The sequence below is a fragment of the Gorilla gorilla genome, chromosome 14, assembly GCF_029281585.2.
Source record: "Gorilla gorilla gorilla isolate KB3781 chromosome 14, NHGRI_mGorGor1-v2.1_pri, whole genome shotgun sequence".
NCBI lineage: Eukaryota > Metazoa > Chordata > Mammalia > Primates > Hominidae > Gorilla > Gorilla gorilla.
The window spans coordinates 87,440,427-87,460,473 of NC_073238.2; the positions used below are offsets into that span (position 1 = coordinate 87,440,427).

The 20,047-nt window shown below is 36.9% G+C and overlaps 1 protein-coding gene across 3 annotated transcripts in view; it reads left to right on the forward strand.

Moving 5' to 3' along the window:
- The window catches only part of BORA (BORA aurora kinase A activator), a 30,193-nt gene extending 12,966 nt beyond the window's left edge, over positions 1-17,227 (forward strand). For all 3 annotated transcript variants that reach the window (XM_004054590.5, XM_055360193.2, XM_063697408.1), the window contains 7 exons: positions 2,858-2,923; positions 3,822-3,878; positions 4,298-4,524; positions 5,287-5,419; positions 7,521-8,131; positions 14,690-14,821; positions 16,151-17,227. In XM_004054590.5, coding sequence (XP_004054638.1) covers positions 2,858-2,923; positions 3,822-3,878; positions 4,298-4,524; positions 5,287-5,419; positions 7,521-8,131; positions 14,690-14,821; positions 16,151-16,216 — 1,292 coding nt within the window. In that variant the 3' untranslated portion in view covers positions 16,217-17,227. The remainder of the gene's footprint in view (positions 1-2,857; positions 2,924-3,821; positions 3,879-4,297; positions 4,525-5,286; positions 5,420-7,520; positions 8,132-14,689; positions 14,822-16,150) is intronic.
- Positions 17,228-20,047: the final 2,820 nt, after the last annotated feature.

A 20,047-nucleotide genomic window follows, 5' to 3' on the forward strand; every position in this document is an offset into this window, starting at 1 on the left:
ACTCCACTCTACTGCCGTACCACAAAAGCAGCCGCTGACAATATGTAAATGAATGTGTGTGTGTACCAGTAAAACTGTATTTTAAAAAATAGGTGAAAGGCCAGATTTGCGCCATGAACAATAGTTTGCTGACCCTTACTCTAGTGTAATATTATCTAGGTTTGAATTGTACCCAGTAAAGCTCACTAGCTGTGTGACTTTAGATGAGTTACTTAGCTTTTCTGTGCCTCAGTTTCCTTACCTATAAAATGATGGTTATTGTGGTACCTCTAAGATAATGTACCTAGCACATGGTGTTTGGTTATCTACCTAAAGATTAACAAATAAAATGGTGAATGAGGGGAAAAGTGGTTTTGTTTATACATGTTAGCTTGTGCTGGTAGCATTTACTATTATTAATATTTATGCAGCAAGGTGCTTCAGTGCATATCCTCATGTGTTTTTATTTATGGACTTGAGTGAGAATTTCCCTGGGATATATACGCAGGTAGAGGATTTCTGAGTTATAGAATATATCTTTACCTAATCTGACTACACAGTATTAGAGTGCTCTCTAGAATATCTGCACAGTCTGCACAGCCCCAACAGTCCCTAGGGTTCCTGTGTCCCAGCATCCCTGCCTACCCTTGGCATTATCCAGCTTTTACATCTTTGCCTTTCCTATAGGTTATTTGACATTCTAAATGATTGTTTCAGTTTTCTTTTTGTCTTCATAGACTAATGACCTTTTACATTTCATAGAAAATGTCTATTTGTAATTCATTGATATGTTTCAATTGGAGTTGCTAACCTTTTTTTTTCCTGTTAATTTCTAAGATACCTTACATATTGTGGTTATATTGGTCTTAAACATTTCAAATGTTATCTCCCATTCTGTCATATGTATGTTACTCTTTGTTCTTGATATCCTGGGTTGCATAGAAATTCTTATTTTGTTGCAGTCAAATCCATCGATTTTTTTTTTTCCTCATTTGATTGTGGTCTTAAACTTGTCTAAGCCCTTCTAGGGGAAGCAACCAAAACACTTGGAATAGAGATGAAAAGTGATGTGATAATGTTGCTGTAGGTGTCTTTCTGGTCTGAGGAAGGCAAGGAAGGCATGCTGGCAGAAGATAAAATTTAAGCTGAGATTTGAGTTAGACTCTTGGAATGCAGGGGAGAAAAGGCAGGGAGGAGAGAGCATAAGATAATACCTAGAGATGAGAGAGATACCTGTTTCTTGTTTGTTTGTTTTAGGTACTCAAATAATATTTAATTAGATGGCAACCATGCTAGAGAAATAGACATGGTTTTGAAAGGCTTTGTAAGCCATTGAGGTGTTTGGATTTTATCCTAAAGACTATTGCAGGGTTTTAGGCAGAGAGAGTATTGATTACATCTGCCTTACAGAAGGTCACTCTGCATGCAGTGACAAAGTCATCTGCATCCAAAATTTTATTTATTTACCCGTTTTGATAGTATTTCACGGGGAAATTTAATTTATTCAGCAACCCACTTACCCATTTTAAAATTTAGAATTGTTAGGTTACTACACTCTATTTTGTCATTTTATTTTAGAATTCCTGAGTTGTTTCTGGTTTTGGGGGGAGGGGGGGTTTGTTTGGTCCCCTTGCTTTTTCTTCCTTTTATCTTACTTATATTAGTCTTTTTGAAATGGTTTTGGTTTTTGAGTTTTTTTAATCTGGTGATTTTTCAATTTATAAAACTTTAGAGTTAAAATAATTTGCACCCATATTTTTAACTCTTCTTGTGAAAGAAACTATATGGTTTTATTGATCAAATTTCAGGTTTTGTCAAAATAATCTGGCATTTTAATCTGTTGAGGACATTGAGGGTAGCTAAAAGGTATCCCTAACCTTTTAAGGTTGACGTCATGAAGAGTAACCATCATTTCCTTAAAAAAAAAAAACATTACTTTGGGATTCATCAGTCCTACTACTTGGGTATATATCCAAAGGAACCAAAATTACTATTTTAAAGAGATACCTGCACTCTCATATTTATTGCTGCATCATTAATCACAACAGCCAAGATATGGAGTCAACCTGAGTGTCCATCAACAGATGAATGGACTTTTTAAAATGTGATACATATATATATATATATACACACACACATACACACACACACACACAATGGAATACTATTCAGCCTTAAAAAAGAGGAAATTTTGTCATTTGTGACAACATATATGAATCTAGAGGACATTATGCTAAGTGAAAAAAGCCAGCCACAGAAAGACAAATACTGAATGATTTCACTTATATGTAGAATCTAAAAAAGTCAGACTCTTAGAAGTAGAGAATAGAGTGGTGGTTACCAGACGGTAGGGAGGAGGGGTGGTGGGGGAGATGTTGGTCAAAGGGTACAAAGTTTCAGTTAGACAGGAGGAATAAGTTCTGGTGATCTGTTGCACAGCCAGGTAACTATAGCTGATAATGAGGTATCATATAGTTCCAAATTGCTGAAAGTGGATTTTAAATGTTCCCACCACAAAGAAAAGTATTTGAGGCAATGGATATGTTAATTAGCTTGATTTGCTCTTGTCACAGTGTATACATGTATGGAAACATCACATTGTACCCCATAAATGTATACAATTATTTAAAGAAAAATGTAAAAAAAATATTGCTTGGTGACTCCTTATTTGCTGTGGTAATCCTTTAGTTTTATCCTTGTATTCCCTCAAAGGTAAAAAAATAATAGAAACATACCAAAATATATACTTATATATGCAGATTTTTTTTAATGTTGCAAAATAAGTTTCCACTTTCTTAATTTTTTACTTTGGAAAAAGTAATGCTAAAGCAAATGAAGAGTATAAAACATAGGATTTTTCACTTAAAATGTCTTACAGGCACTAACATAAATAGTGACTCTCCAGTTGGAAAAAAGCTGACCATTCATTCTGAGAAAAGCAATGGTGAGTATGAACACAATTTGAAAAGAAGTATGTTCCATATTAAGCTACATTGGATTCTAAACCCAGTTCAGGTAGTAACACTTTACTCTGGAATTGAAATTGTTTCTTTTTTTTTAATTTATTTTTATTTTTTTGAGACAGGGTCACACTCTGTCACCCAGGCTGGAGTGCAGTGGCACAATCAAGAGCTCATTGCAACCTTGACTTCCCGTTGACTTCCCGAGCTCCAGTGATCCTCCCACCGCAGACTCCTCAGTAGCTAGGACTACAGGCACCCGCCACCACACCTGGCTAATTTTTGTATTTTTTTGTAGAGACAGCATTTCTCCATGTTGCCCAGGCTGGTCTCAAACTCCTGGGCTCAAGCGATCCGCCCACTTTGGCCCCCCAAAGTGCTAGGATTACAGGCATGAGCCACCAAGCCTGGCCTGTTTGGATTTTTTCAATGAGCTACATAATAACCATATGAGAGCTGACCTTTAAAAACAAGTATAGTAGAACAGATGCATCCAGCCATGTTTTAGAAATAGCACTAGTGTTTTGTTTTCTTGTTCAAAGCATGTGAATTGATTTCTGGTCTTGGAAAGCATTCTTTTGAAAATTGGTTAATGTGAGAAATCTCCCCCCAGATACAGGCTGGCTTCCTTTTCAAGTGCCAGTACCAGAGCCAGGAGTTAACTTTTACTATTAACACGTTTACACCAGTGGTGGAGAGTGTGGGAAACCACTTCTAGAAAGGTGGCAGGGTATGTAATAGAATGCAGAAATGGAATAATTCCATTTGGCTGGAACATCACGGGGAGATGATTGACTGGGCAGCACATGCTGAATTGTATATTGTATACTTTCATTGATTTATCCCATGTTTGAATTTGTTTATTTATTTGCTTGTTTCCAGCTGCTTGTCAGACATTGCTGTCTCTTCCTGTGGATTTTAATTTAGAAAATATATTAGGTAAATACTGTATTTGTTTAAACTTTTAATAACTTGAACCAAAGGTTTTGTTTGGCTGGCTTTTTGTAAATGGTAACATGGGAAATATGTGGCAGTGCCTCTTTCTAAAGAAGTGGGGAAACTGCCCTGAAATTTCTCCTTTTCTTGAACATGGTTTGAACTAGCCTTATTATCATAGTGAACTTTATTACTATAGACAGAAACTATAAACATTTTATTGATATTATACTAACAATGTAGCACTTAAAAACTAAGGAATAATTTAAGATGTAAAACATAACATATGCAATTAAACTTTGCCCTCTTTTTGGGAAAAAATTCAAACATAGTGCATGCTGGCTTCTTAAAAGTTGAGTAACAGAAGTATAATTGCCCTTTAAAATGACTAGCTTTGCCTTTTCTCCTATTATTAAATATAGGTGACTATTTTAGAGCTGATGAATTTGCAGATCAATCTCCTGGAAACCTCAGTTCTTCATCCCTCAGAAGAAAGCTGTTTTTAGATGGGAATGGAAGCATCTCCGACTCCTTACCTTCGGCTTCTCCCAGAAGTCCTCATGGTGGTGTTCAAACATCACTAGAGATGTTTTATTCAATAGATTTGTCTCCTGTAAAGTGTAGGAGCCCCTTGCAGACACCAAGTTCGGTGAGAAGTATACTAAAAAGCAGTTGGCTAATATGCTGTCAAGCTTGAACCCACATTTTGTTGTTGTTCTATCTTAGGCTTTCAGCAGCATGAAGCCATGGTTTTTGGTTTCTGTCTCTAGTAATAAGTGGAAAAGAGGGATGAGGAAGGGCCTTTACTGGCCTAACCAGAAACAGAAACTAAGAACTCATGACTGTATTCTCTCCCTTGGACACCCCTGTGAGATGTAGTTGGACCGAGCTGCCCAGATTGCTTTCAGAAGGAGGGATGGTTGTCTTTTGAGTATTATGCTCCACAGAAACTAACTCTAGTTCATATGTTATCATTAGTCATAGGGATGTTTTAGGTCAGACTCTTCAATTTTGTATTTAGATATGTACAGGATGACCAGATTTATCAAGAGTCTCAAGGAAATTCAGCATAGGTTATTTACTAAAGTGTGTGAGATTTACAGTATAATACAACTGGCTTGGCATTAATAGAGTAAATTATTTAAAAATTTTTCACAGATGGTTGCTTAGTGTGAAACTTAATGGTTTGTTCAAATACAATGTGTTTATATTTTGACTAACATATTTGATACTATTTCAGAATTTTTGTAGCAATCTTCTTAGTTGTCTTTCTTGCAAGGTGTCTTTTGGTGGTTGTTGTGAACTATTACTAGTTTATAAGTGTGTTTTGAAGACCATGATAAATAGCATGCAGCATAAGAGTTAAGGAAGAGAACCATATACATTTATTTACTATTTAATTTTATTACAGGGGCAGTTTTCTTCTAGCCCTATTCAGGCTAGTGCAAAAAAATACAGCTTGGGAAGCATAACTAGTCCTTCGCCTATTTCTTCACCCACTTTCTCACCAATTGAATTTCAGATAGGAGAGACTCCACTCTCAGGTATGTCTCATAATAAAATACCTAGTTAAAAGTTTTATACTATCAATATTTGTTATTAGAGAGGTTCTTTTAATTTGTCTTAATGATAGAGCTCAAAATGATCACTAACCTTCTAACATTTAGGAACTTTGATTTTTAAATAAAAGAACAGTTTACCTTCAAAGGCTGGAATTCTCACCAGTTTGTACTGTAGTGTTAAATACAGTTACTTTAATTAGCAATATTTACATCAAACACTATCAAAGGAAATTTAGCAATTTTAGAGACAAGTTGGTTTTCGTATGCCTTCTGACCTGTAGGTTTAGACTTTGGTAATATTCACATTTTGTGTAGGTATATTTGATTAAAGTTTTTAATGTAAATATGATGTGTGGAAATTTACACATTTCTCTTTGCAATACATGAATTTCTGTTTGTAAAAATTATAGCACTTTTTGAAAACTATTCACAGTTTTTAAAAACTTCTTAGTACACAAAATTGGAAAACCGAAAACTCTATTTTGCGAGTCTTCGTGTATATATGGATATACACATACGGTTACATACATGTGTATACATATATAGATGGTTCTAGATCCTGCTTTTTTCACAAAGCAGTCTGTGAGTATTTTCATAGGTTGTTCAAGTCATTTATAATTGTCTCAAAGCACAGCTTTGAATTGCTATATATTTCATATGAATGCATCATTTGCATTCATATGAAATATCGTATGATATTCATTTCAACCACTGATAAACATTTAAATTTTTCTAAGTTTTCTTTATCACAAAACTAATACTATCCTTATGGATACGTGATATTATACATATTTATCTCCTTAGATTAAATTCTCAGAAGTGAACTTATTTGGTCAAAGGGGGTGAATGTTTTTAAGGCTTTTGATGAATCTTGCCAAATTTTCCTCATAAAAGGTTGTACCAATTGAAATTTTCATCAGTAGTTTGTAAGAAAATCATTTCTTCCCAACGAGAAACACTGGTATTATTTTTGATGTTTACAAATTTGGCATATTACAAAAAGATCTCTTACTGCTTTAAATTTTGTATCTTTGGTCACTAATGACATTAAGCTCTTTCCAAATATTTATTGTCATGTATGTTTTTTGGGGGGAATTGTTAGTTCAAACTAGTGTTATTATTAAATGAATGGCCTTCCCTTGCTTTAAATTTCATATTTTTTTTATTTATGTGGCTGAACACTTTTCATATGCATGTTTACCATTGGAAAGGTTGTTTATGTGCTTTTGTCCATTTTTAAAACTTTTGTTTTTATTAAGCTAATTAAGTTACAGAAAGTATTTTTTAAAGTTTTAAAGCATTTTTATCATTCTGATTATCATTGTTAGGCTCTTTATTGTTGCAGATATTTTCCAATTTTTTGTTTGTTTTTTCATGTTGCTTATGGTGTTTTACATAAACACATGTATTTTTACATTTTTCATTTGCCAGGTACAGCTGTTAAGTTGTAGGTTTCAGCTGATTTGCTAGGGATTTTCCTTGTATTTGAACAATGTTAGTACAATACAGTATGCTCATAAGCAAATAATTCTCAGTGAGTAAAATAATTTAATTAAAAAAGAGAAAGTGACCAGATGCGATGGCTCACACCTGTAATCCCAGCACTTTGGGAGGCTGAGGCCAGTGGATTGCTTGAGCCCAGGAGTTCAAGACAAGCCTGGGCAACATGGTGAAACCCCATCTCTACAAAAAAAAAAATACAGAAATTAGCCAGGCATGGTGGTACGCCTGTAGTTCCAGCTAACTTGGAGCTGGGGTGAGAGGATCACCTCAGCCTGGGGAGTTGAAGGTTGCAGTGAGCTGTGATTGTGCCACTGCACTCCAGCCTGGGCGACAGAGTGAGACCCTATCTCAAAAAAAAAGAGAAAGTGCCAAATAAATTATTTTTTAAGAGCCTCATCCTGCTTATTCAGACACATCCATTTGTGCTATTGTTTTTGACATCACAATTTCACTTTGGTAAACAACACAACTGTTAAAGAAATGCAGCTTTTCCTGGCATGAAACATGATTACCATTTAGTAGTGACTTTTCCATTTTCATGTTTTTATGATGTGATTTTTTTTCCCTTCCCACCTTTCAGAACAAAGGAAGTTTACTGTTCATTCTCCTGATGCTTCATCTGGAACAAATTGTAATGGGATAACTAATCCGTGTATCAGAAGTCCTTATATAGATGGCTGCTCGCCAATTAAAAATTGGTCTCCTATGAGACTTCACATGTATAGTGGTGGTACTCAGTATCGGACCTCAGTGATTCAGATACCTTTTACTCTTGAGACTCAAGGTGAAGATGAGGAAGATAAAGAGAATATTCCTTCCACAGATGTCTCATCACCAGCCATGGATGCTGCTGGAATACACCTACGGCAGTTTAGTAATGAGGCTTCTACCCATGGTACACATTTGGTTGTGACTGCCATGTCTGTTACACAAAATCAGTCCAGTGCTTCTGAGAAAGAATTAGCACTGTTGCAGGATGTTGAAAGGGAGAAAGACAATAACACTGTGGATATGGTTGATCCTATAGAGATAGCAGATGAGACCACTTGGATTAAGGAGCCGGTTGATAATGGCAGTTTACCCATGACTGATTTTGTAAGTGGCATTGCCTTCAGTATTGAAAACTCTCATATGTGCATGTCACCTCTTGCTGAAAGCAGTGTCATTCCTTGTGAAAGCAGTAACATTCAGGTAAGGTATTTAATATTCTATAGCCCCTTCCTCACTACCTTGGTGTTCTTTATCCTAAGATTATAGTATAAGAAAGATAATGGATTAAACATGAGGACTATAGTATTATATAATATTTTTTTAAAATATTAATACCAAGTGATATGAGAAGAGTAAATTTATTTTAATTATGACAGATAAGGCATATTTTATATTCACATTAACTGATATTTGTATGGAGTAGGAAAAGATAAGAGCAGAAAAGAAATTAGCCTGCTCTAGAGAAATCAATCCTGCTAGAGTCAGGCAGGATTCATCACTGTTTCATGTGGATCCAGTCCCCCAAAACATGCAAGGTCTGGTATAGTATTTGTATTCTAAAAATAAAATCATTTTTGTTTTTCCTTTATGTGATTTAGGGGGGATAAACAGAGTTTAGAGCACTTGTTTTTTTTTTGAGATGGGGTCTCACTCTGTCACCCAGGCTGGAGTGCAGTGGTGTGATCTTGGCTCAGTGCAACCTCCACCTTCTGGGTTCAAGCAATTCTCCTGCCTCAGCCTCCCGAGTAGCTGGGACTACAGGCATGCGTCACCACACCCGGCTAATTTTTGTATTTTTGTAGAGATAGGATTTAGCTGTGTTGGCCAGACTGGTCTCGAACTCATGACCTCAGTTGATCCGCCCACCTCAGCCTCCCACAGTGCTGGGATTACAGGCATGAGCCACCATGCCTGGCCTTAGAGTTCTTTTATGTGTGCATTTTTGTGCTTTTCTTTTAGAAACGTGATTTATAGCAACATTTTTCATGAAATTATACATTTCCAATTTTGCAGTGTCTCTGACAACAGGAAAACCTGATTCATTTGACAGATACGTATACTTCATAATTAGCACTTTGGAAAGGCATTTGTTCCATTCATTGTTGTGTTCTTTGAGCTGAGAATTTTGAAGGAACTTCTAAAGTCAGAAGGGGATAGCAATAACATCTAACACTAACGTAGCATTACTATGTGCCAAGTCCTATTCTGAGACCTTTACATGTTTTACTTTGTTGAATCTTTACAGCAATCCTGTGAGGTATGTGTACTATTATCCCTGTTTTACAGATGAGGAAACTGAGGGTCAGAGAGGTTAAGTAAATTACCTAAAGTTTCTATACAACTAGTAAGTGGAAGAGCTGAGATTTGATCCCAGCAGTCTGGCTTTAGAGTCCATGTTCTTTAATCCAAAAGTTAATACTGACTTATAATAATAGCTAATACGCACATAGTGTTTTGATATACCAGGCACTCTTCTAACCACTTTATTAATTCATTTAATTCTCACACCAACTCTATAAGGCTTTAGTGTTGTCAGTTTTGGCATGCTGAAGTTAAAACTCAGGGAAGGATTCTAAATGACCCAAAATTAAATATAGTATTTTGCTCATATTTTTATGCTTCTGTTGCCTATCCTGACTTATAGCTTCATTGCTCAAAAAAGATTATACTAGAATCACTTTTACATATTTTAGCTTCTCTAAAGTTGGTTTCATAAATAGAAAAAAGCACATATAGGCTTAAAAGTATATGCCTTAAAGGCACTGTTTGCTTCTTTTAGTCTCTGCCTTTTTTCACTTTCTCTCTCTCTCTTTTTTTTTATATAGAGGAATTACAAAATACTTTTGTTGAAATACACCTTAGTCATCATCTAATCCAACTAACCTTTGGGAGCCGTGGGTAGCATATTCTCCCATAATTGTAGTCACTACTAACTTGTCAAACTATCTATGCTTAATTACACTTGCAGGGCTATTCCATTCATTTTTTAACTTCTCTTACTATTACAAACCTCTTCCTTCTATTGGGTAAAAATATGTTATGTGATACCCCCCAAGCAGTCTCAGTTTTACTCTTTGGGCCATAACATCATAATGTCTACTAAAAATGTTTCATACATTACATTTCTGCCACATGGTGAGCTTTCTGCTAGCTTTCTGAGGAAGAGTACATTTCTAAAGACATTGCGTGTCTGATCATGCGTCCGTCTCTCACATTTGAGAGTTCAGAAATGTCCTTCAGAGTTTGAAGGCATTGCTTCCATTTCAGTGAGAGATCTGAAGCTATTTCAGTGCTTAATCTTTTGTTTATGATCTCTTTTTATCCCCAACTCCCTGGACATGGATAGGCATTTTTCTTTGTCTACAGGGTTCTGAAATTTCAGTGATGTCCTTTAGTGCGGGCTTCTTTCCATCCATTATACTCTTCACTCAGAATGCCCTTACAGTCTGTAAACTTATTCCCCTCACTTCTTGGATCTTTTCTTGAATAATATCTTAGATTTCTCCTCTGCTGCTTCTAGTGTTCTCTCTGGAGCAACTTTTGATTCTCCAATTTCTAAAAATCTTTTTTTTTTTTTTAAATCTCCTTTTTCTTTGAATTTTTGGGCAATTTCCTCCAGTTTATATAATAACCTTTCTATTGAGTTTTTTATTTTCTACACTTTTGAAATGTGTTCGGTACTAATTTTAAAAGTCTGCAATGTGGCTGGCAAGGCTGGTCTTTCTACTCTCCAGCTTGTTTCCTTCATTCTCTGTTTAGGTCCCACTAGCTTTCCAAAGTTTTAAATAGCCACGTTTTCTCTTGTTACAGGGCCTTTTTGCACATGCTATGTAGCATTTCTATCCCATTTTACTTAGTTAACTCCTATTTTTTTTTTCATTGACAACTTATTGATTACATCCTCAAAGAAGCCTTCCCAGATCACATTAGCCAGGCCAGACCTCATTATATGCTTTCATGATTCCATGCACATCTTGCATTCTTTCCCATCAGACCACTAATGCAGCAGTCATGCATGTTTTTATCCCCAGTGCTTATTAAAAAGAACCCGTCACGTAATAGCTGCTCATTAAATATTTGTGTAACAAAAACAGAACGAATGCGTAGGTTAAGTTCAACCAGAGGGATGGTATTTACTGAGAGTAACAGGGAGCCAGGATTTGGAACTCTGAGGAAGAATTGAGGGAGGGATCAGGTAAAGGAAGCACAGCCCCTGAAGGAGACTGAAAAGAACCAGCCAAAGAGGAGAAAGGGACACTTAGAAAGCACAGTGTCATGAAGCATTTTAAGCAGGAAAGAATGGTTAGCATTGCCAAAATAGGAGCAAGCAACATTGGGCTTGAAAAGGGGCTAATGGACTAATAAGAAAAGTAATTAATAACTGAACAGCCTCAAGGTGAATGGAAGGAAGGTTAAAGAAGGAGAAGTAATGAAATAACGTGTGTAGATAACTCTGGAGTTTAGTTGCGAAGGGAAAGAAAATGATACCTAGAGAAGAGCATCAAAGTCAGATCTTTTTGTAGTTTGCTTTTTTACTTTGTTTTTACTTAACCCATTTATGCCTAAGGTTGCAATTTTTTGAATTTTCGCAATCAGACCTTGGCGATGACCTTGAACAACAGGATATAAGTAACTCCCACATGCTTAGTGTTCCAGTAATGGAACACAGAAGAAACAGCATACAGCATTTAAATGAAGACAAGAGGGAGAAGATTTTTAAAAACTAGGAGTTGGGCAGCATAATTATTAATATAATTATTAATAGGTATCAGTCACATATCCTTTTCAAGTACCAGAGACCATGCCAAGCATTTTACAGTCAGAAGCTAATCCCTATAATACCTTACAGATATAATAGATATCGTCATCTGTCAAATGGTGATCTGTTTTATAAATGAGGGAACTGAGCCATGCAAGAGGGGGTAGAATCTAGAACCCTGATAGGAGTAGCCGCGGTAACTCCTCCATGTTTAAAGGAGGGCAGGGTGCCAGGATGGGTGTGGGTACAAATGTATTTAGTTGAGGGGCGAGCATGGCTTTAAAGAACACGGGCTTGGGAAACCGTAATGGCAGATTTCAGTTTATAGCCCAGCTCTGTTAGCTTTATAAATCCCAGAAAGTGACAGTTTCTTTCAGCTTGTTTCCTCTTCTTTAAATGGGGATAATAATAGGATTACAGGATATTAGCATGATCATTGTGATTAATATAAGTAAACAGTGCCTGAACACTGTTGGTGGGAATATGAATTAGTACAGCTATTATGGAAGTTCCTCAAAAAACTAAAAATAGAACTACCATGTGATCCAACAATCCCACTAGTAGGTATATATCCAAAGGAAAGGAAATCAGTATGTCAAAGAGATACCTGTACTCCAGTGTTTATTGCTGCACTATTCATAATAGCCAGAATATGGAATCACCCTAAGTGTCCATTAATAGATGAATGGATAAAGAAAATGTGGTATATATACACAATGGAATACTATTCAGCCATAAAAAATAATGAAGCCCTTACATTTGCAGCAACATGGATGAACTGGAGGACATTAAGTGAAATCAGCCAGGCACAGAAAGATAAATACCATATGTACTCCCTCATATGGAAGCTAAAAAGGTTGATTTCATAGAAGAGTGTAGAATCGTGGTAGGTAGTAGAGGATGGGAAGGGTAGGGGGAGCAGGGATAGGGAGAGGTTGGTTAATGGATACAAAAGTACAGCTCGATAGGAGGAGTAATTCTAGTGTTCTATAGCTCTATACGGTGAGTGTAATTAACAATTTATCGTATATTTTCAAATAGCTTGAAGAGCAGATTTTGAAAGTTCCCAACGCAATGATAAATGTTTGAGTTAATGGATATGCTAATTACCCTGATTTGATCATGACATATTGTAAACATATCAAAATATTATGTACATCATAAATATGTGTAATTGTGTGTCAGTTTAAAATAATAATAAAAGCTAAAACATAAGTAGTAATGGAAGGCAAGGTCCTTTGAATGGTAACAAACAAGGGGTACTGAGAATGATGAGGGAAGGGCTAAAGTGCCGGGCCCAGATGTCAAGGAGTGTTATCACAGGGCACAACTGTTGCCAATTGAAAGTTTTAAAAGACAATGACATCTGATTTATGTGGTAGAAAAATAAATTTAGTAACAAAGTGCATGTTAAATGACTGACATAGAGACACCATTTAAAGGCACCATGACCCAACTGGAATATAAAGTTTGCAATTAGAACCAAGTTTGAATTAGAGTTCTTTTATTTCCAGGCTGTGGGATCTTAAGGCAAGATTTACATAGCGGTGAATAGAACATGACTTTTTAATTTTTGTCCCCTCATCCTTCTTAGCTATAAAGTGAGATTGATGCCTGCCTTGATGCCTGTGGGGGATAACAAGGTATCTGTTGCCTGGTTGGTACATATTAGGCATTGACATTAGCAGAAGTCTAGATGAGAGACAGTGAAGTCAGCCACCATCTCAACTTGGCTCTCATCGATCCTGCTCTTCCCATAGTGTGGGACAAACTCCCCGCATGCCTTACTTCCTGCTGTACTAATGAGTAACTCTTCCCTCCATATATATCCAGTTACACAGTAGTATTGCATTATAAGCCAGCTATTGGGCAGTGATGAATATTAGAAGGAAGAGCTATTGGCAGAATCTCTGGGAGCAATCTGACATTTATATTTTTGATCAAGTAGCTATTGAATGATAGCAGAACAAGGCTTTTCCCCAAAAATGTTACACATCACAAGGCTTTTGTTCTAATGGAACATGACTTCTAGTAGTAAGCAGATATGTATCCAGCCCTGAAAACTGGGAACATTTTTTCAGGATTATTAAGTGATAGAGTGCAGTTTCTAGGCTAGTCTGTATCTTTGTGAGGAAACAAAATGACAGTCAGCTTTTTCCTTCCCTCTGATCCTAACTTGCAGGGAGGGCTTAAATGCAAAGTGATTCCCTTGTGGATTGCTTTCTTTGGTGCTCAGCATTATACAGGTAAATGGAGTGTTGTGCAGTGAACAGAACCTGGACTTAGGTCTCACATCTTCATCATCTCATCACTGGATGACATTGTGAAAGTTAAGCTTTTTAAGCCTTAATTTCCTTCTCTAGTAAAGTAATAGGGTTGTTGAAAGGAGAAAAAAATATATAGAGATAGTGCCTGGCCTTTTTAGAGACACTCAATAAATGTTTCCAAGCTAGAAGTTTGCTAGAATCTTTCGTTTTTGCTCTTTTGCACTGAAACAGTGTATCTTAGGATGCTACAATTTTTATTAACATGAAAAGCTGAACTAACATCTACAGCCATTATATATGTGGCATTATTGTGAACAACTAGGTGTAAATATAATATAATCCACTTTTTTAAAGGCAGCATGCCTCAAGCCATTTAGAGACAAGCCTGGAAAATGCGTTGGAAGGTGAAGTTAGTTGTAATATTCATTTTTGTCTACTAGGTACGATCACAAAATAACAGGAAAGCATTTTGTCAGTAGGCTGTTCACTGATTCTTAAGGAAGTTACAAGATATATTTCATTGGAAGGAATTGTAAAATGACTACAATAATCAGTACTGTGCAGAACTACCTTTTATATTTGTGCATTACTTTTGAATTTTGTTCAACATGATCAATATTACATGTTAGGATCATTCAGATGTAGTGAATGAGAGTTTATAGTGGTTTACTTATTTAAATATTTGACTTTTAAGTTCCTCACAATATATGTTTTTCTTTTTTCTCCTGTCAGATGGATAGTGGCTATAATACGCAGAATTGTGGAAGCAATATTACGGATACAGTTGGGGCAGAAAGTTACTGCAAAGAAAGTGATGCACAAACATGTGAAGTTGAGAGTAAATCTCAAGCATTTAATATGAAGGTACGCAGAAAATATAGTGAAAGCTTAATATTGTTTAGATTAGAAATATAAAATAATTTTGATTATTAGACAATAGTACTATTGAGAAACTATGAAATTCAAAACACTAAAAGGTAAGCCTGTTTTCTTAACATCCAATAACCTTTAAATATTTTGGTTACTATGAATATAGTAACACGAGTATCTTACATACTACAAAGTGTGCAAAGGTAGCGTATATTTGATGAGGGCATTTACTGAACCTTCCAGGTGACGGTTATATATTCATACTTGAAGAAACTCATCATAATTTCAGGGACTAGTCAGGACAGTCTTTAATTTTATATGCCAATTTTTTTTGCATTTTATTTTTTTGTAGAGACAGGGCCTGCTGTGTTGCCCAGGCTGGTCTCAAACTCCTGGTGTCAAGCAGTCTTTCTGCCTCAGCCTCCCAAAGTGCTGGGATTACAGGCATGAGCCAACATGCCCAGCCTTGTATGCCATTTCTTTTTTTTCTTTTTTTTTTTGAGACAGGGTCTTACTCTGTCACCCGGGCTGGAGTGCAGTCGTAGAATCATAGATCACTACAGCCTTGAACTGCTGGGCTCAAGCAATCCTCCTGCCTCACCCTCCTGAGTAGCTAGAACTACAGGTGTGAACCACCTTGCCCTGCTGTTATATGCCAGTTTCTTATAAAATACTATAAATATCAGCAAATGTGCAACCAACGTTTAATAGGGAGGCCACCTTAGTTTTCCTTTCTGTTGTATGTAGTAGGAGCAAATTGCCTTTCTGTTGTATGTAGTATCAGAGCAGGTCTCTTCTAATATTAACCTGAACAAAATCCATCCTATTTCAGGATGCAGTTGTCTGTCTAAACATAAGTAGAGATAAATGAAGGATTTTTTTAAATTTTATTATTTTATTTTTTTTGAGACAAGGTCTCATTCTGTCACCCAGGCTAGAGTGTAGTGGCACGACCACAGCTCACTGTAGCCTTCACCTCCCAGACTCAAGCAGTCTTACCACCTCAGCCTCCTGAGTAGCTAGGACTACAGGCATGTGCCACCACACCCAGCTTTTTAAAATTTTTTGTAGAGACAGGGTCTCACTATGTTGCCAGGGCTAGTCCCAAACTCCTGGGCTCATGCGATCCTCCCACCTTGGCCTCTCAAAGTGTTGGGATGCTTTTTGATGCAGAATATTGATTTATAAAATACTGTATCTTTACTGTCCCTTCAGAGTTCAGCTAAAGAAACGTGCTTTTAGGTTTTAAAAACAGTCCCGATAATTGCATCCTCCAGTGGTCCTACTTAAACTGAAAACAAGGTATTGTCTTCTTTTTCACAGCAAGACCACACAACACAGAGGTGTTGGATGAAAACAGCAAGCCCTTTTCAATGCAGCAGTCCATAGAATACCTGTGTCAGAATCAAAGACTAAGCTTAAGAGTTCCTCGCATATATCGTTGTGCACAGGATCAACATGATGGTGACTGGGAAAAAATTACTTCAAGTAACATGCTTAGCTTTCCCTCCTTAATGTGAAAAATCAAGGGCTTACTGACATAGGAACAACAGAAATGCTCCTGGAACTTCAAGTTGCTGAATTATAAGTTTATTTTTTATCAATAAATATTTTTATACTTACATTGAGTGATGTGTTTAACAACAAATTGTGACAGAGCTGAGTGCTCCTATCTTACAGGGTCAATGAACTACTTATTAAGCCTTACTGATAGCACTGAATTTAGCAGTTCTGAGAACATGTGAAACTATGTTAAAACTGAAGGCACTATATATTTTTACATAAAAGCTTGAACATACAGATGAATTACAACCTATGTGAAGAAATCTTAGATATAAAACTAACTTATCAAAGATACAAAAAAGGAAATTAAACAGGTTTCCTGAAATTTTAGTTCTTGAACTGTCTGTTCACCTCTGTGGGGAAAATTCTTAGTTCCAGTGATAACTGTTCTAGTTACTACTTTTAAGTATGTAAATACCAGAAAGGTAGTACTAGTGACATCATCACGTGTATTGTTATCTATGGGGCAAATGTGTGGTGCCCAGAATAAAATATACCTCATGCCTAGGGTAGGGACATCCTTTCCAGCTCAAACGTGGGTAGGGATGTGGGAGAAGAAGAATGTGGGAGAACCAAGAGAAAAAGTGGGGCTGGGAGAGTGGAGTTCCTGTAGGGCGTAGGCCTGTGAAGTAACACTGGGGCAGATATGTATGTTATATACAACTATTTTTTTAAAAAACTTATATCCATGTTGGGAGTAGATGGGTATATAACAGTTTGGAAATACTATCTTTGGAGAATGTATTTTTGTATTTATAAATCAACTTTTAAAAACTGTCTCATTCAAAAGGGAATAATTCATATGTACCCTTAGGAAATAAAGACCTGTGTTATCAATGTGTCATTTTCTTCTTTCCTCCATAACTGTACCTTGAAACCTTACTGCTGACCTGCAGAAAATGTGCCGCGTTGTGTACCTGGCTCATCTTCTTCAACACACAAACCATGAACACTAATAGCCATTAGGGGCCATGGCTACAGATACTACATTGGAAAGTTGTCTTTAATCACACAGGTGTTAAACTCAATATAAATTTACCTAAAAACAATTGCTATACATAAAAGGAGTTCTGGGTACTAAGGGTAGAAGCCTCACTGGCTACAGTTTTTTAATAATACAAGTCAAGAAATAACAAAATAGTGACTATAACCTGTATTCAAATCCCTACTCTGTCACTACTTGATCTGGGCTGATATGGTATGGCTCTGTGTCCTCACCCAAATCTAACCTTGAATTGTAACAATCCCCACGTGTCAAGGGTGGGACCAGGTGGAGGTAACTGGATCATGGGGGAGGTTTCCTCCATGCTGTTCCCATGATAGTGAGCCGGTCTCATGAGATCTGAAGGTTTTATAAGCGTCTGGTATTTCCACTGCTGGCAGTCATTTTCGTCCTGCCGCCCTGTGAAAAAGGTGCCTGCTTCTCCTTTGCCTTCTGCCATGATTGTGTAAGTGTCCTGAGGCCTCACCAGCAATGCGGAACTGAGTCCATTAAACCTCTTTCCTTTATAAATTACCCAGTTTGGGGTATTTCTTTGTAGCAGTGTGAGAACAGACCATAAACCTCCATTTTCTCATCTGTTAAATGGAGATAACAGTCCTGGCTTAACAGGGCTTTTTGAGTTGTGATATATTCCACGTAACCTGCTTAGCATAAGAACTGGCACTAGAAACAGAACATTTTAGATTATGGAATAGAACTTAGGGGAAAATAGCAAAGTCTCTGATCATCTTGAACTACTCAATTGGGACTTATCCCTGAATTAAACCTTTCTAGTAGCTGAAGCACAAGAAAATAAACTTGGAAAGAAAAAAACCTAAGGCCAGTCATGCACTGCCCTACTTCCCTTTCTTCTCTATTGCAGGTTAACTATGGCCTGTAGGCAGTTTTTCTTCTTTTTTTTTTTTTTTTTGAGACAGTCTTGTTCTGTCACCCAGGCTGGAGTGCAGTGGCGCGATCTTGGCTCACTGCAACCTCTGCCTCCCAGGTTCAAGCGATTCTCCTGCCTCAGCCTCCTGAGGTGGGATTAAAGGCACTTGCCACCACACCTGGCTAATTTTTTTTTTTTTTTTTTTTTTTTTTGCGACAGAGTCTCACTCTCATCACCCAGGCTGAACTGCAGTGGTGCAATCTCGGCTCACTGCAACTTCCGCCTCCCAGGTTCAAGCGATTCTCCTGCCTCAGCCTCCCAAGTAGCTGGGATTACAGGCGTCCGCCATTACACCCAGCTAAGTTTTTGTATTTTTAGTAGAGACGGGGTTTTACCATGTTGGCCAGGCTGGTCTCAAACTCCTGACATCAGGTGATCCACCCGCCTCGGCCTCCCAAAATGCTAGGATTACAGGTGTGAGCCACCGCACCTAGCCGGCAAACTTTTTTAAATGGTTGGCGGGGGTGGGGGGAATCAAATGAGTAATGTTTTGTGACACATCAAAATTATAATGACGTACTGCATAACTTTTGGTCAACAATGGCCAAATATATGATAATGATCCCGTAAGATTACAATGGAGCTGAAAAATTCCTATTGTCTGGGGACACAGCCATGGTAACATCATAGTGAAATTACTTTATGTAGCCTAAGTGTATAGTGTTTATAAAAGTCTACAGTAGTGCACAGTAATATCATGGTCTTCACATTCACTAACCACTTACTGACACCCAGAGCCAGCTTCCAGTCCTGCCAACTTGTTCATGGTAAATGTCCTAAATAGGTGTACCATTTTATATCTTATATATATCTATATATATATATTTTTACTGTACCTTTTCTATGTTTAGATATGTTTAGATACACAAATACTTAGCACTGTGTTACAACTGCCTACAGTAATCAGTACAGTAATGTGCCATACAGGTTTGTAGGTTAGGAGCAATAGGCTATCCCATATAGGATACCATACATAGGGTATACCATCTAGGTTTGTGTAACTACATCATGATTTTCACACAATGATGTAATTGCCAAGTGACATGTCTCAGAACATATCCCTGTCATTAAGTGACACATGACTATATATGAAACTTAACAAATCAGGCCTTGTTGAAACACAGTCATGTTGATTCGTTTACATATTATATATGGCTCCTTACACACTATCAACGGCAGAGTTGTGTACTATAGTTGCAATACAGACCATAGCCAACAAAGTCTAAAATGTTCTAGCACTTCACAGAAAAGGTTTTTTGACTCCTACTCTACTGTTTCAGTGTCACTGACCCATTTTACCTGGACCAAAGACTACTCAAGTCTATTTTCCTCCAACTGACACAAGTTTCTGCCTCAATGTATGGAGGTTTTCCTCAGTAATAGGAAACTGGAAAAATTAGTCAACATTTATTGAGTACCTAAATGACTACCTATTTAGTATACCTGCTGATTTACTTGGCAGGCTTTTCTCACTATACTGCAAGCTCCTTGAAGGCAGAGATAGTTTACTTGAGTGGAACCTGGCACAACGTAAGTGCTTTAGAAATCGAATAAGCTAAGTAAAATGTTTTAAGGCAACCCTATCCCAAAATATTCCTGAAGATATTAATTTAATCATTACTAATCTCTGTGATTAGCAAGGGAAGTAGTCTGGCACACCAAATTTTATTAATAATACTTATTTTAATCTGTTCCCTTTAGTATGTCTTTATACTGTTCCCCTCAT